At 41.2% G+C, this 12,160-nt stretch overlaps 3 protein-coding genes across 5 annotated transcripts; 2 read left to right on the top strand and 1 right to left on the bottom strand.

The window, feature by feature from the left end:
• Positions 1-17: 17 nt before the first annotated feature.
• Positions 18-2,662, bottom strand: LOC148171981 (uncharacterized). 2 transcript variants are annotated; one of them, XM_088042372.1, is made up of 7 exons: positions 2,513-2,662; positions 1,951-2,191; positions 1,711-1,785; positions 1,421-1,590; positions 1,154-1,374; positions 970-1,106; positions 18-360 (listed from the first exon to the last, which is right to left on the bottom strand). In XM_088042372.1, exons 2-7 carry the CDS (start codon positions 2,189-2,191, stop codon positions 77-79), a joined length of 1,128 nt encoding a protein of 375 aa, XP_087898498.1. In that variant the 5' UTR covers positions 2,513-2,662; the 3' UTR covers positions 18-76. The 2 variants fall into 2 exon arrangements, with proteins under 2 accessions (XP_087898498.1, XP_087898497.1); XM_088042371.1 differs by lacking the exon at positions 18-360 and adding an exon at positions 517-919 and having other exon boundaries at positions 2,513-2,652.
• Positions 2,663-2,831: 169 nt separating this feature from the next.
• LOC148171982 (uncharacterized) lies at positions 2,832-3,644 on the top strand. The gene is made up of 2 exons (XM_088042373.1): positions 2,832-2,945; positions 3,052-3,644. The coding sequence occupies exons 1-2, from the start codon at positions 2,932-2,934 to the stop codon at positions 3,362-3,364; spliced, it is 327 nt and encodes a 108-aa protein (XP_087898499.1). The 5' UTR covers positions 2,832-2,931; the 3' UTR covers positions 3,365-3,644.
• A 680-nt stretch (positions 3,645-4,324) lies between these two features.
• LOC148171983 (uncharacterized) lies at positions 4,325-10,161 on the top strand. 2 transcript variants are annotated; one of them, XM_088042369.1, is made up of 4 exons: positions 4,325-4,417; positions 7,719-8,168; positions 8,218-9,159; positions 9,301-10,161. In XM_088042369.1, exons 2-4 carry the CDS (start codon positions 7,731-7,733, stop codon positions 9,448-9,450), a joined length of 1,530 nt encoding a protein of 509 aa, XP_087898495.1. In that variant the 5' UTR covers positions 4,325-4,417; positions 7,719-7,730; the 3' UTR covers positions 9,451-10,161. The 2 variants fall into 2 exon arrangements, with proteins under 2 accessions (XP_087898495.1, XP_087898496.1); XM_088042370.1 differs by lacking the exon at positions 4,325-4,417 and adding an exon at positions 6,411-6,502.
• The last annotated feature ends 1,999 nt before the right edge of the window (positions 10,162-12,160 follow it).

Raw genomic sequence — 12,160 nt, forward strand, 5'->3', positions numbered from 1 at the left:
GATTCAAATCAAACCGATTGGCGCGTGTTGGGATTTATTACAATAATACTTTTAACAAGGTAATACTCATAACAACTTAATTTTTAGTATCAAACTCTTTGATAACAAACTGTATCTTCTTGATGGCGGCTTGCACATCTTCGTCCGTTATCTCCCAGTATGTTACAAAACGAACCATTTCTTGATTGCGAGAGCTCGATCTGACGCTCACTTTCACTTCATCTGTCTCTAATACTGAGGCTAATCTCTGCTGGACTTCTTTAGCGGTGGTTCTAGAGACGTCCAAGTACATCATGAGGATGTTCGTTTGAACTGTCGACAAATCGACGCGGAACGTTTTAGACTTCATGGCGCTAATACCTGAAGGCAAAAAAACAGTGAGATGTTTCTTTGTGTAATCAGCACGGAAAGTTTTATATTTGTGTAGAAAAGAAATTGACCTCATGTCGTGTTGTAACGATTTTGCGTAAAAATCGATTTAACTCTTTCTAAACTTTTTATCGTAAGCAAAACATCAACATAACAATATTATTTATTTCGTAACAAAATATTATTCAAACCTCCTAAATCTATTGAGAAATATTGACCTCCATAAATAAAAAATCTACATCTAACTAAACTAAACTGTTGGATTTTGTGAGCTGCTCCTCAAACTCTTTAAGAACGAAAGTAACTCTGTCAATAGTCTCTCGCACGTCTTCGTCTGTTATCTGCCAATATGTCACGAATCGGATACAATCCGGTCGCAGCGAAGACGCCCTCACACTAACTTTCACTATATCTGTCTTAAACACTTTGGCTAACCGATAGATGATTTCTTTAACGGATACTTTACTCCTATCAATGTACATCATTAAGATATTTGTATGAACGGCGGATAAATCGACTTTAAAGATGTCGGATTTCAAGTCATGGATCGCTAGAAGAACTCTTTTCCTGGTTACCTATCATAAAATTTACGATTATTACCTTTAGCAATTTGCAAGATGTGGTCGTGATCCACTTGCAACCGATCGATCATCTTATCCAGAGCCACCAATCCGGCGGCGGCGAGAATCCCAGCTTGTCTCCAACCGCCTCCAAGAACCTTCCTCATTCTCTTAGCCCTACAACCCCAATCTCATTTTGGTAAAACGAGATGCCAACAACTTACTTATCGATAAAAGTCTTGCTACCCACAAGAACAGACCCCACGGGGGCGCCCAACCCCTTGCTAAGACAGAAACACGCCGTGTCGACATCTCTGACGATTCTTTCGACGGGGACTTTGAGGTACACCGCCGCGTTCATCATACGAGCTCCATCCATGTGGACCGGGATGTTGTACTCATTGGAGATGTTGCGGACTTTCTCGAGCCAGTCCAACGGTAATACCTTGAAGAAGAGGGTGGAAAAAGATTGGGACAAGTGGAGGGCTTACTTTGCCACCACACATGTTGTGGGTGTTCTCTACAATGACTAGAGTGGTGTAGGGCTCGTGGACGTCGGGATTCTTGCGGATTCTGTCGCGGAGTTCGTCCAAGCTGAAGGTGCCGTCTTCGTTGTTGCGGATGAGGGAGGTTTGGACGCCGGCGATTTGGGCCGGGCCACCTGGGGGAGAAAGAAAAAATGTTAAATTGTGTAAAACCTTCAACTGCCATGGGTGTGGTGTAATTATCGGCGGGTAATGTAGTTAATTACAAGAACTACAGGAATGCGGAAAGTACCCACCTTGCTCAAACCTGAAAGTATGCCCGTTATCGCCTGAGATAATTTCGCTCCCTCGATGATTGCAATGAACCATGACTAGAAAAAAAAAGTTAATTATCAACATATCATTCATAACTGTAAGTGTTGCAAAAGAACTGATAAGTCTTGCGTAAAGGCACGCGTTTCTTGCGTTTTTTTCTTCTGCAATTTTGATACCACTATCGGACTTTTTGTATGTTGTTAAATAATCAAAAAACTTACTCGCAATCAAATTAGCCATCGTCCCGCTGCACACAAAAAGCGCGTCTTCCTTCCCCAAAAGCTCAGCGGAGCGTCTTTCCAACTCGGCCACAGTGGGGTCCTCCCCGTAGACGTCGTCACCAACAACAGCAGTGACCATCGCTTCCCTCATCTCCGGAGTGGGTTTACTAATAGTGTCGGTCCTCAGGTCCACCACTTGAACCGCCGAAGAGTTGATCTCGCCGTTAATTTTCTCATACATCTTAAATGGAATGGAAATGTAACCAGTCCGCGCTTTGCGTTTATATAAAACGAAGTCCCACCACAAAGTTTGCTCAATACGTGAAGGTCAATAAAACGCGAGTTAGCGATAGTGATAACAATTCCCTAGTTACAAGAGACCTACCTCCACTTTAGGTGATACTGATAACGTGCGAAATTTGAATTTTCGCGCGCTTGAGTTCAAGGTCGACGCAATAAAATCGCCAAAAGAGGTGTTTTGAGTGAGAAACTTGGGAGTTTGCGGTTGTACTTAATTCCTGACTTTGGGTAAATCGCATGCGGGGTTAAAAACTGCACTTACCTTCTAATAAACACACGGAAACTACTAGTTAATACTTATGGCACGCAATTGGAGTTAATAGATAATAGTGTTACAATAACAGGGGCTTAAAACCTGACGCATGCGTGCCTTTAAAAGCCCTTCGTCCTCGAATTGCGCGGAATTTCAATAACCTAAAAATCTGTTATGTAACCTTTCCTTGCGTCACCTCGACTTTTTCCGGCAATAAACATTCACTTCAGCTCTTCCCTTCACTTTCAATTCGTCCAATTTTGAATGATTGCCCCCTCGGTGACAGGTGTCAAAATTCGAACTTCGCGCGCGTCGTACCAACATTCCAGCTCAAATTCCCTGCGATTGTAACCGAACTCCTTTTTGTCAAAAAAAAAAACGTCGTCCCCGAGCCAAATCTGCCATTATCTGTCTCAAACTAGGTTAACATGACTCAAAACAGGTGAGTTCTCTTCTTAGTATAAGATTTCAATGATTTCCGTGCATGTGCCCCCTTGTAGCAATAAGGTCGAAAATCGAAAATCTCAGCTGGTCCCTTTAAATTTCAGGAAACGGGGGCGCAGTCTCCAGGAGGACGAGGTGGAGTTCATGCCTCTTTCAAAACGGATCAACAATCTTCATATTAATAACGGCTTGTTAAGTTCGAATCCTGTGGGAGCCGCGGAATGGGGCCCAGGTCCCCCGAATTTCCACAACCATTTACCGGAGTCGCCTCCCAGTTCGGTGCAGAGCCTCGATTGGAATGTACCCCAATACACGCCAGATCTTAGCGAGAATCAGAATCCGCATTATTTTAATATAAATAAGTTGCTATTTGAGATGTATGTGGAAAGACTGCAGAGGGGTTGTCAGCAGGTGTGACAATGGTAGGGGGCTCAGCCCTAACAAGACTGTTTATACATTTTTTATTTTTATTAATGTATTGTATGGACCACTTATTGTGTACAATATGAGCTTCATTTTGGGAACGTCTTTTTGTAGATTTTACTGGCACAGTTTTTAGGGCGTGTCGGAGTTCAGTATTGTTATAATTTTAGGTTTTATTATGCATTTATGTGCCTATTAAGATGTGTTCTTTAAATTATTTTTAGGCGTTTGTTTAGTCATGGAAGTGACGTCTTAAATAAATAAGTAAAGCAAATGGAGGTATTGATAGTCCCAAAGAATGGAATTATCTAGATGTTGGCAGCTCTGCTTTAGACGCTTTGGTAATGAAGTGTCGAAATTAAGGGCTACCAACATGTTACAAAAACACAGGGCTGCTTGTGTTCGATTTTTAATTACAGACGCACGTGTTATCAATATTGAGTAAGTTGCAAATAAAGTATCGAAATCTTCCTCGACTGACGCAACTTGGCATCTTCTTGTTTAGTAACAATAATAATAATAGTCGTTATCTAGGTGAACTGAACCTGAATGGTAATGTCTTCTGTTTTAGGACAGTTTTGTTGGTCTTTAGCGAAATGTCAGCTGAATAAAAACTCTTGCGATTTGGCCATTTTTGTGCAATTTTGCTGTGAATTCCGCTGATGCAATACTTTCTTGGAGATCACGCGTTGTTTTTGCTAAGTATCCAAAACAAACATTTCTTAATCCAGTCGGATAATTCTTAACTTTGTTTACGAAATTAGTAATAAAAAAGTCGCATTATCATGTATTAATTGGTTTGAAGTCGTCTCGTCATTTTTAAAAATGCATCCCCAGCCTTGCTGGGCGTAGGTGTGGTCTTTCCCCCAAAAACTGCGATTTTGGCGCGCAAATTTAAACCGAAAACGCGTCACGTGCCATCTATGAATCCGTTAACGCAAGACCTTGGCAACCGTTCAGATCCGGACATTACAGCAAGCGTTTGATGACGAAGTGGTGTTAAAGGTGCGAAGAGGTCCTCTAGGTCTTCGTGGTTGTTCTTAAGAGGTATGTGTAGGAAATAATCGATTGAAGGGCCGCCACGTCCGCCCCAGAGCATTTCTCGTGTCTTTTCGCGGGTCGCGGGCATTTTAGGGTAGGGAGCTTCGTCGCTGTGATGTAGAATTTGTGGAAGGGGTGCTCATAGTGTATTCTGGTAGGATATATTCATCCCCACATTCTTCCTAAACCACCACCACTTCCCTCCACCACGTTAGAACGACGTCATCGTCATAGATACGCCTTACTTCCACGACTTCGTTCGACAAGGTCGATAACCTAACGGGACGTGGAAATCACCATCTGCGTTTTTGTGCATTATAAAGTCGTTCTTTTTGGGGTTAGAATGGGGTAGAGCCCCAAACATCTGCTCAAACGACTGGCGGAGCTCCCTACATAAGCCTCTTATTACCATTTTTGCTTTGTCTTTGACACACCCATTAGCCAATCATTAATTACTGCGTTTATTGTTGTTTTTACGTCATGTGCAGCGCTTTTTTGTTCAGTAATGCGATTAGTTTAGGAAATAATGCGTTATGTCGTTACGTAATTCTGAACGTTGATTGCTTTTCAAGGTTCATGCGTAAATTTAGAAAATGGAAAACTGGTTCGCTCTATAACAGGACCAGATTTCGAACGCGTTTCGGCCACCTTCAGAGACTTGTCATCTAAACGTCATTCCATCCGCTTGTTTATTTAATGACTTCAAGTTGGGACCTTGTTATGCCAACTTTGGCATTTTCTTATGTCAAGGTTGGCACCATTTTCAATTGCAAACACAGAAAATGTAATGTCAAAGTCGACAACTGTCAATTTTACAATTATTCCCACATTAATGGAACAAATAAAAAACGCGACAATAATCATCTTATTCCGTGCGAATAAGCAGTTTGCCATTTGACAACTTTTTCTAGCCTCCATCATAAAAACGTGACCCCATTTCTGCCACAGTGACATTTGCAAATGTCAGTCTACATTCTTCAGGACTACCAACGTAAAATTCCGTGAAAAGCCTCATCTAGTACCGTTTTTTCTCGAAATCCACCTCCAAATCGCCGCAATTTTTCCCACTTATCTCCTCCTTTCAATAGTACCTCCCACCCCCTCATTTTTTCTCCCACTTCCTTTAAAGATTCGCTCCACCTTCCCGAGTACTACGGGAGTACCCCATTCATAACGTACGGAAACGTCAGCCAAAAACAAAAAAATCGAACCTTGAAGGTCGAAAAAATGACGGTCGTTCCGAGCCACGCACTCTTGACTAAAAACAAAGTAGGAAAAAAGCGACAATCCGTTTTTAACCTTGTTGAGTCATAATCTCACGACTATTACGGGGGTTGCAAATTGTATAGAGCTGCGACCTCGAAGTAGTGAAAGTCTAAGGTGAAGACATGCAAATATCACTGTTGTGACATCGTTCCGCTCTGAAAAATAAATATTTAAAGACGATTATTGGGATTTTCCCTGGTCTTTGTTTGGAACGTTTACATGGACGTTTTTGACCGCGTCGACTCCGAACGATCGTACAAACGCAGCTACCATCTGTCACGGGTTTTGTTTTATTTCCGCTTACTGTACTCTTCATCGTTGCGTCCTATTTCCTCCGTTACAATGACGTTTCGTGCGACTTTGCGTCATCTTCAATCCCGGATGACAGCTCCAGAAGTAAAAGTGTTCCGAGATCATTTCTCTTGGGTCTTAACGCGTCAGATAAAGACAACCTGTATACTGGTCGTAGGTGAAAGTATGGTAAAGTAGGTAAATGGGTTGCCATCCCCACGATAGATTTCTCTATCACCATCGCAGTTGAGCGTGGTACCAACAAGTGTACTGGAAGAGAACGGAACCTTGTCACGTGACGCGTTTTCTACGAGTACCCCACTTTCCAAACCGTTCTTCTGCCACTCTTCGTGTGTACCACTCTGAACTTATGTGCGAGGTTTTGATCCGCTCTACCCCGGCATTTCATCCCCTCTTGGGCCGTGGTGGCACTCCCAAGGACACTGTTGTCAAATTCTGCGTTTTGTTTTGAGTTTTTTTTTCACGGAGGAGCGGGAAAGTTCCAAGGTTTGAGTGACACGATTTTGTGATTAGGTAAGATTTTTTTTTCGTGGGCTTTAGTTATTCCGTTGGTACCCCTTCCAGTACTTTTCCGGGGGTAATTAAAACTAATTGTAGGTGTAGGTACTACTTTACTGATATTTTATAATGGTCTAGTGAGCATCGCAAAGGTCAAACACCTTGTTGAAAATGGGATTTTTTCGAGGTCTAAAAACCAAGGAGAAGAACCGGAAAGGTTAAAATTCGAAGCAGATCGACCGGAAATTCGCGAAAAGTGGAGACGACTTTTTGGAAATTTTATGGCGCGGTTGGGTTTTTACGCTATTTGTTCGATAATTTTCACTTTTTTATGCTGCTCGGTCGAAAACAATGCAATTTTCGGGTGGGAAAAATGTGCAATGAATGAGAAACCACAAATTTATAAATTATAGATTTCCCCGACTTCGAGTAACTTTTTATGGATTTCCGTTTCTTTAAATTGTTATTATTTGATATTGCTAACTTTCAGCTTTTCAAATTTCCAATAAAACTTTATAATTGAGCAGTTGTTTTTCAAAACTCAATTAATCCAATTTTGACTGACAATGGGTTTGATGTGAATTTGAGATTTTTTTGGGTAAATCTAACAATGTGTATTTTTTATTCAGTAATAAACCTTTTGCTAAAACATTGTATTACTCTCTTATGGCAAAATAATTGAAGAAAATTGAACAAATTATCGTTTTTTCTAAACAATTGTAAAAATTTATGAAATGGATTTATTGAGTTTTGAACAATAATTCCTCAATTGAACAATAGTTTTTTGTGTACCAAGGCCAAAAAGTGTTTCTTTTTTGGCCGTGATACACACAAGTCTTGTTAGGCGACATCATTAAATTTACAAGTTAATTAATTTTTATTTATGATTTTTTGATTTAATCATTTATAACAACTGAATAATTGTAAATATTTATGAATCCTTCAAAAAACAGCAGTGTGTCGATTTGATTTTACCCAAATAATGATAAAATTGGGGGTAACATCGATATCTTGATGTAATATGCAAAACTATGGATAGATGGCGCCACCATAGATCGGCCAAAAATATTTTGCGGCCAGAAAAGACTGACTTTTAGGCCGCTTTTGAGACCTAAAAATTTCATTTTCAGTTTAAATAGCCTAAAAAATTGTTATTACCTAGTTTTTTTAAATTATTGTAAAAATGCAACCCAAAATACATTTTCCATGATATTTATTTATAATTTTTCAGAATCCTCCCGAGATGAACTTCTCGACGTTTGGCGTGGGCGTTCCCATCTCGGCGGCGCTGCCCGTGGCCACCCAGTTTTCTGCCGGGAAGCTGACTCAGAGCGTCACGACGCCCAACGGCCAAGTGGTCGGTGTTTTGCAAGGGGGCGAAAATGGCGTCCATTACATCCGACCATTGGACGCCAACACCTTCGCCACGGCTACGTCCCAAGGCCAAAATACCGGTCAAACCCTCATCACTTTGCCTATAACCATGCCGGGGGCGAAGCCCGGCGACCCCCAGCAACACGTCCAAATCCAGGTTGTGAATCCCGTGCAGACTCAAGTATCGCAGGCGAGCTCCGGGGAGTCCCCAAAGTACCACATTTCGCAGTTGCCGCTCCAAACGTTCGGGCAGGGGGCGACGGTGTTGACAGTGGCGTATAATCCGAATCAGGAGGGAATACAAATTGTAAGTAGATGCGAAGATGATGGAACGGAGGTAGATTGGTTGTGTTTAGGTTGATGGACAAAATGGTATCGCGGAAGGCATGACGGTGGTGGCGGCGCTGCAGCCTCAAGACATCCAGTTGATCCAAGCGGAACCGGAGAAGAGCGGGAAAGATGTGACTCCGGTGGCTCTCATCAAGAACGAGATCACTCAAGGGAAAGACGAGGATGGCAACGAAGCGGGGACGTCGATAACGGCGATTCCCGCCCAGTACCTCCAGAACGCCAGCGTCCAAGAATATCTCCAAAAGATGCAACAGCACAGTACTCTCCCTCTAAGTCTCCAACAGTTCTTGAAGTTCAACAATCCCGAAATCAAGCGCGAGCAAATCACCGAAGAAGGTGTGATTGAAGCCATCAGCATTACCACCGATGACCAAGAACAACTCATCTTGAACGAAGTAGAAGGCGAGATGGAAACCGAAGAGAACGTGGACGATCCCGACAAAGGGAAGAAAAAGAAGAAATACAAGAAAAAACCTCCGAAACCGAAGAAACCCAAGCCTGGACAAGTTCACATCGCCACTGCTTTAGACGGGACGACGCTGTTTTGTTGTCCGGAATGTCACATGGCGTATCCTGAGAAGGAATTATTGGAGCAGCATCTCGTGGGACATAAAATCGAAAGGCGGTTTATTTGCGATATTTGTGGAGCGGGTTTGAAGAGGAAAGAGCATTTAGAAAGACACAAACTTGGGCACAATCCGGAGAGGCCTTTCGTGTGTTCGGTGTGCATGAAGGGATTTAAACGAAAGGAACATTTGAATCTTCATTTTGTTATACATTCAGGGGAGAAGACGGAGATTTGTGCAGAGTGCGGGAAAGGGTTTTACAGGAAGGATCATCTGAGGAAACATGCGAGGTCGCATATTACGAGAAGAGCGAAAGAACAAGCGGAGCGGAATCAAAACATCATCATAAAGGAGCCCACGACGACACAAGTCACAATACAGGTAAAGAAGAACAGTTCAGTACTAAAATTATCAAGTTCGACGGTGTCGAAGTAGGCAGTTGCGTTGGTAACAGTGCTACCAACAAATTAAACTAAAATCGTGCCTACTAGACGGCGTTTTGAACGAGTTTCCTTGTTTTAGGTCCCCACGTCCCAAATGCAAATCCCTGTCCAAATCCAGGTGCCTCAACACCACATCCAAGTAACCGCGAATACCGAAGAAGACGGCAACCAAGTGAGCACGGTGGTCTTGCCAACAGCATCCGAAGGAATTATAATGCCCCAAAATTGAAAATAAACTAACTAGGTACTATTAAGTGATCTTAAAGAACATTGTTGACATTTTTATAACTATGTATATATTATATGGACATATATTCATATTTATTCTCTATATAATATTTAATTGTGTAGTTTATCAACCCTGAGCCGATCTGCGAATCCGCAGGGTAGTATTGTTAATTTTCAGTTGGTCTGGTAATACGTTTTCATCACCGCAGTATTATTGTCAGACTAATGTTCCGATTTTCCATAGTTGCAATATTACAGTTAAAAAAAGACTCGATGACTCTCTGATTGGGCAGATTTTGTACAAACGAATAATTAGTGATTAGTTTAGTCGGTTTTGGGTTTATTTGTAAAGAGCATTGTATCTATAGTCGCTTTAATTTACATATTTATGATTTTTTGGGAAAGTTGGTTATATTTTTACATTTATATTTATTTAAGTAATGAACTCTCTGTAGATGCGACTTTTATATCATTGTGACTTCAATTTTTCGTGGTTTTATGTCGAGAGTTTACTACTGGCAAGCCAGCCAAGACTATGGTTAAAATTCTGAATATTGGGCTCTAATTGTGATCCATTCTAGGACATACGTAACTTAGCATAACGGAAAAAGGATGTTAAAACGGGCGAATGTCGAAATTCTGCTGTACCTATTTTTTTATACTACTGACATTGCATTACATTACACGGAAATAAAAACTGTTTCTTTTTTAATTTGCGTTTTATTTACGCAATTATTCGCAGAGTTTACCTGAAAGGTCAAAACAACTTCAGTTGATCCGACAAAACCAATTAGCACCTGCTTGAGGTGTCATCAGGTCCGGATTAAGAAATATCGGCGCTTGTCAAAACATGATGATCACATTAAAGCCACTAAAACTTTTTTCCAAAATTGTGGATTACTTGGGTTTACATAAACTTCTCATCTTTGCGAATCCTTTCTTAATTGCTTTCTAATGGATACAGTTAGAAAAAGGTGTCAAAACAAGTCAATTAAGGGTGGCAAAATGGGGAAGGGACCCTTTATTAATTCAGGTATAAATAGGTGCAATTTTCGAAAAACTCCCATTATTGGTTTAACTTTGCAACGAAGATAAACTGTGTCCAAGTTTTGACAGTTTTTGAAACTGAAATTGTAAGTATTTTTTTCTTTGCTATTTGAAACAATCCTAATTTTCTCGATTTTCTTCCAGAACCAAAATGGACTCCAGTCTTTTGAACTACTTCACGAACTTTTGCCCATTGGACCACAGCAGCGGTTTTCAAGACTGTGGGTGCCAACCTACAGACCCAGTGAATTTGAAAACCGGCCAGGGCTCGTACTCGTTTTACCCCCTTCAACAATTCGAACCATCAACTCCACTTTCTCCGTGCTCAACATCAAGTCTGTCACCCTCACAAACTGCAGAATTTGACGAAATCCTCCAGTTCTTCTACCAGAGTGAAAGTCCTCATCAGGTTGTTCCGCAGCTCCCTGCTCCCGATGACGAACTCTCAAACTCCAGTGAGTTTTCATCACTGTCTTCGGAAATCGACGCCATCATCGAAGCCCAGATTATGGCGTACCAGTCGTTGAGGAATGAAAAACCACAACGTCGTTCTGTGTCGAAAATTCCCATGACCACGGGGAGCGATGGTTCTCCTCAATACCACTACGACCAGTTGACTTTTCCAAATGTGGAACTCCTTCGGACGTATTTGCAGGAACTGGGATTGGATTTCCACGTCTGTGGTTTCTGTGGACAAGTTTTGAAGCGTCCGGAGCATTTGTACCGGCACAAGAAGACAGCCCATGGAAGCGAAAGACCGTTCGCTTGTACGATTTGTGGGAAATCCTTCAAGAGGAAAGAACACGTTGCCAGTCATTCTGTTATTCACTCGTCCGAGAGGGCATTTCCTTGTACAATTTGTGGGAAGAGGTTCAAGAGGAAGGATCATATGAGGAAGCACGAGAGAACGCATGCCAATAAATGGGCGAAGAATGTTCAAATTGTGGTGAATCCGCAGAATTTTTTGTGATATGTGCCAGTTAAAATTGACTGTTTAGACTTTGCATCTTTGTAAATATGTAAATAAATCTATATTCATTGCAATACGTTTTTTCGTGGCGCTCTAATTAAAAAGAAAATAGCTGGAAATTAGGTTTCATTTGTCGTACATAATAAAGCACATTCATGCGAAGCTCTGGGCCTCAAGTGGTGCAAAAAGGTTTTCACACTTCTTAAGCGCACATGCAAAGATTTCTTTCTTAAGTTGGTCCATCAAAACCATTTAGCACTTGCTTGAGATGATCACATTGTAGCCAGCAAAACCGATCTACGAATTATAGACAGACCTTAAATTATTCCACCAGATTCTTAAACAAGATTAAACAAAATTGCCTTCCAATTCGGAATCCGAAATTCGTTATTACTTCAGGTTTCAGTAATATTCAAATATCGGCGCTCTATAACATGATGATCACAATGAAGCCACTAACAATTTTTTCAAAAATTGTGGATCGCCTGTTTACTGAACTTTTTTATTTGGGAATCCTTTCCTAATTGCTTTTTGATCGATACAATTAGAAAAAGGTGTCAAAACAAGTCAATTAAAGGTGGCAAAGACGAGATGAGACCCATTACCAATACAGGTATAAAAAGGTGCAATTTTCGTCAAAGATAAGCTGTGTTATGCAAGTGTCCAAGTTTTTGAGTTTTAAAAACGGGAAATT

The sequence above is a fragment of the Gnatocerus cornutus genome, chromosome 7 (assembly GCF_029298725.1).
Source record: "Gnatocerus cornutus isolate USDA-ARS CGAHR chromosome 7, icGnaCorn1.1, whole genome shotgun sequence".
NCBI classification, from domain to species: Eukaryota; Metazoa; Arthropoda; class Insecta; order Coleoptera; family Tenebrionidae; genus Gnatocerus; species Gnatocerus cornutus.

Coding starts and splice junctions, on each gene's coding strand:
- LOC148171981 (XM_088042371.1), bottom strand. CDS start 2,191: ATGTATGAGAAAATTAACGGCGAGATCAACTCTTCGGCGGTTCAAGTG. Junction 1,786..1,950: donor GATGGCTAATTTGATTGCGA/GTAAGTTTTTTG, acceptor TTTTTTTTCTAG/TCATGGTTCATTGCAATCAT. Junction 1,107..1,153: donor AGCAAGACTTTTATCGATAA/GTAAGTTGTTGG, acceptor TTGGGGTTGTAG/GGCTAAGAGAATGAGGAAGG.
- LOC148171983 (XM_088042369.1), top strand. CDS start 7,731: ATGAACTTCTCGACGTTTGGCGTGGGCGTTCCCATCTCGGCGGCGCTG. Junction 8,169..8,217: donor ATCAGGAGGGAATACAAATT/GTAAGTAGATGC, acceptor GGTTGTGTTTAG/GTTGATGGACAAAATGGTAT. Junction 9,160..9,300: donor CGACACAAGTCACAATACAG/GTAAAGAAGAAC, acceptor TCCTTGTTTTAG/GTCCCCACGTCCCAAATGCA.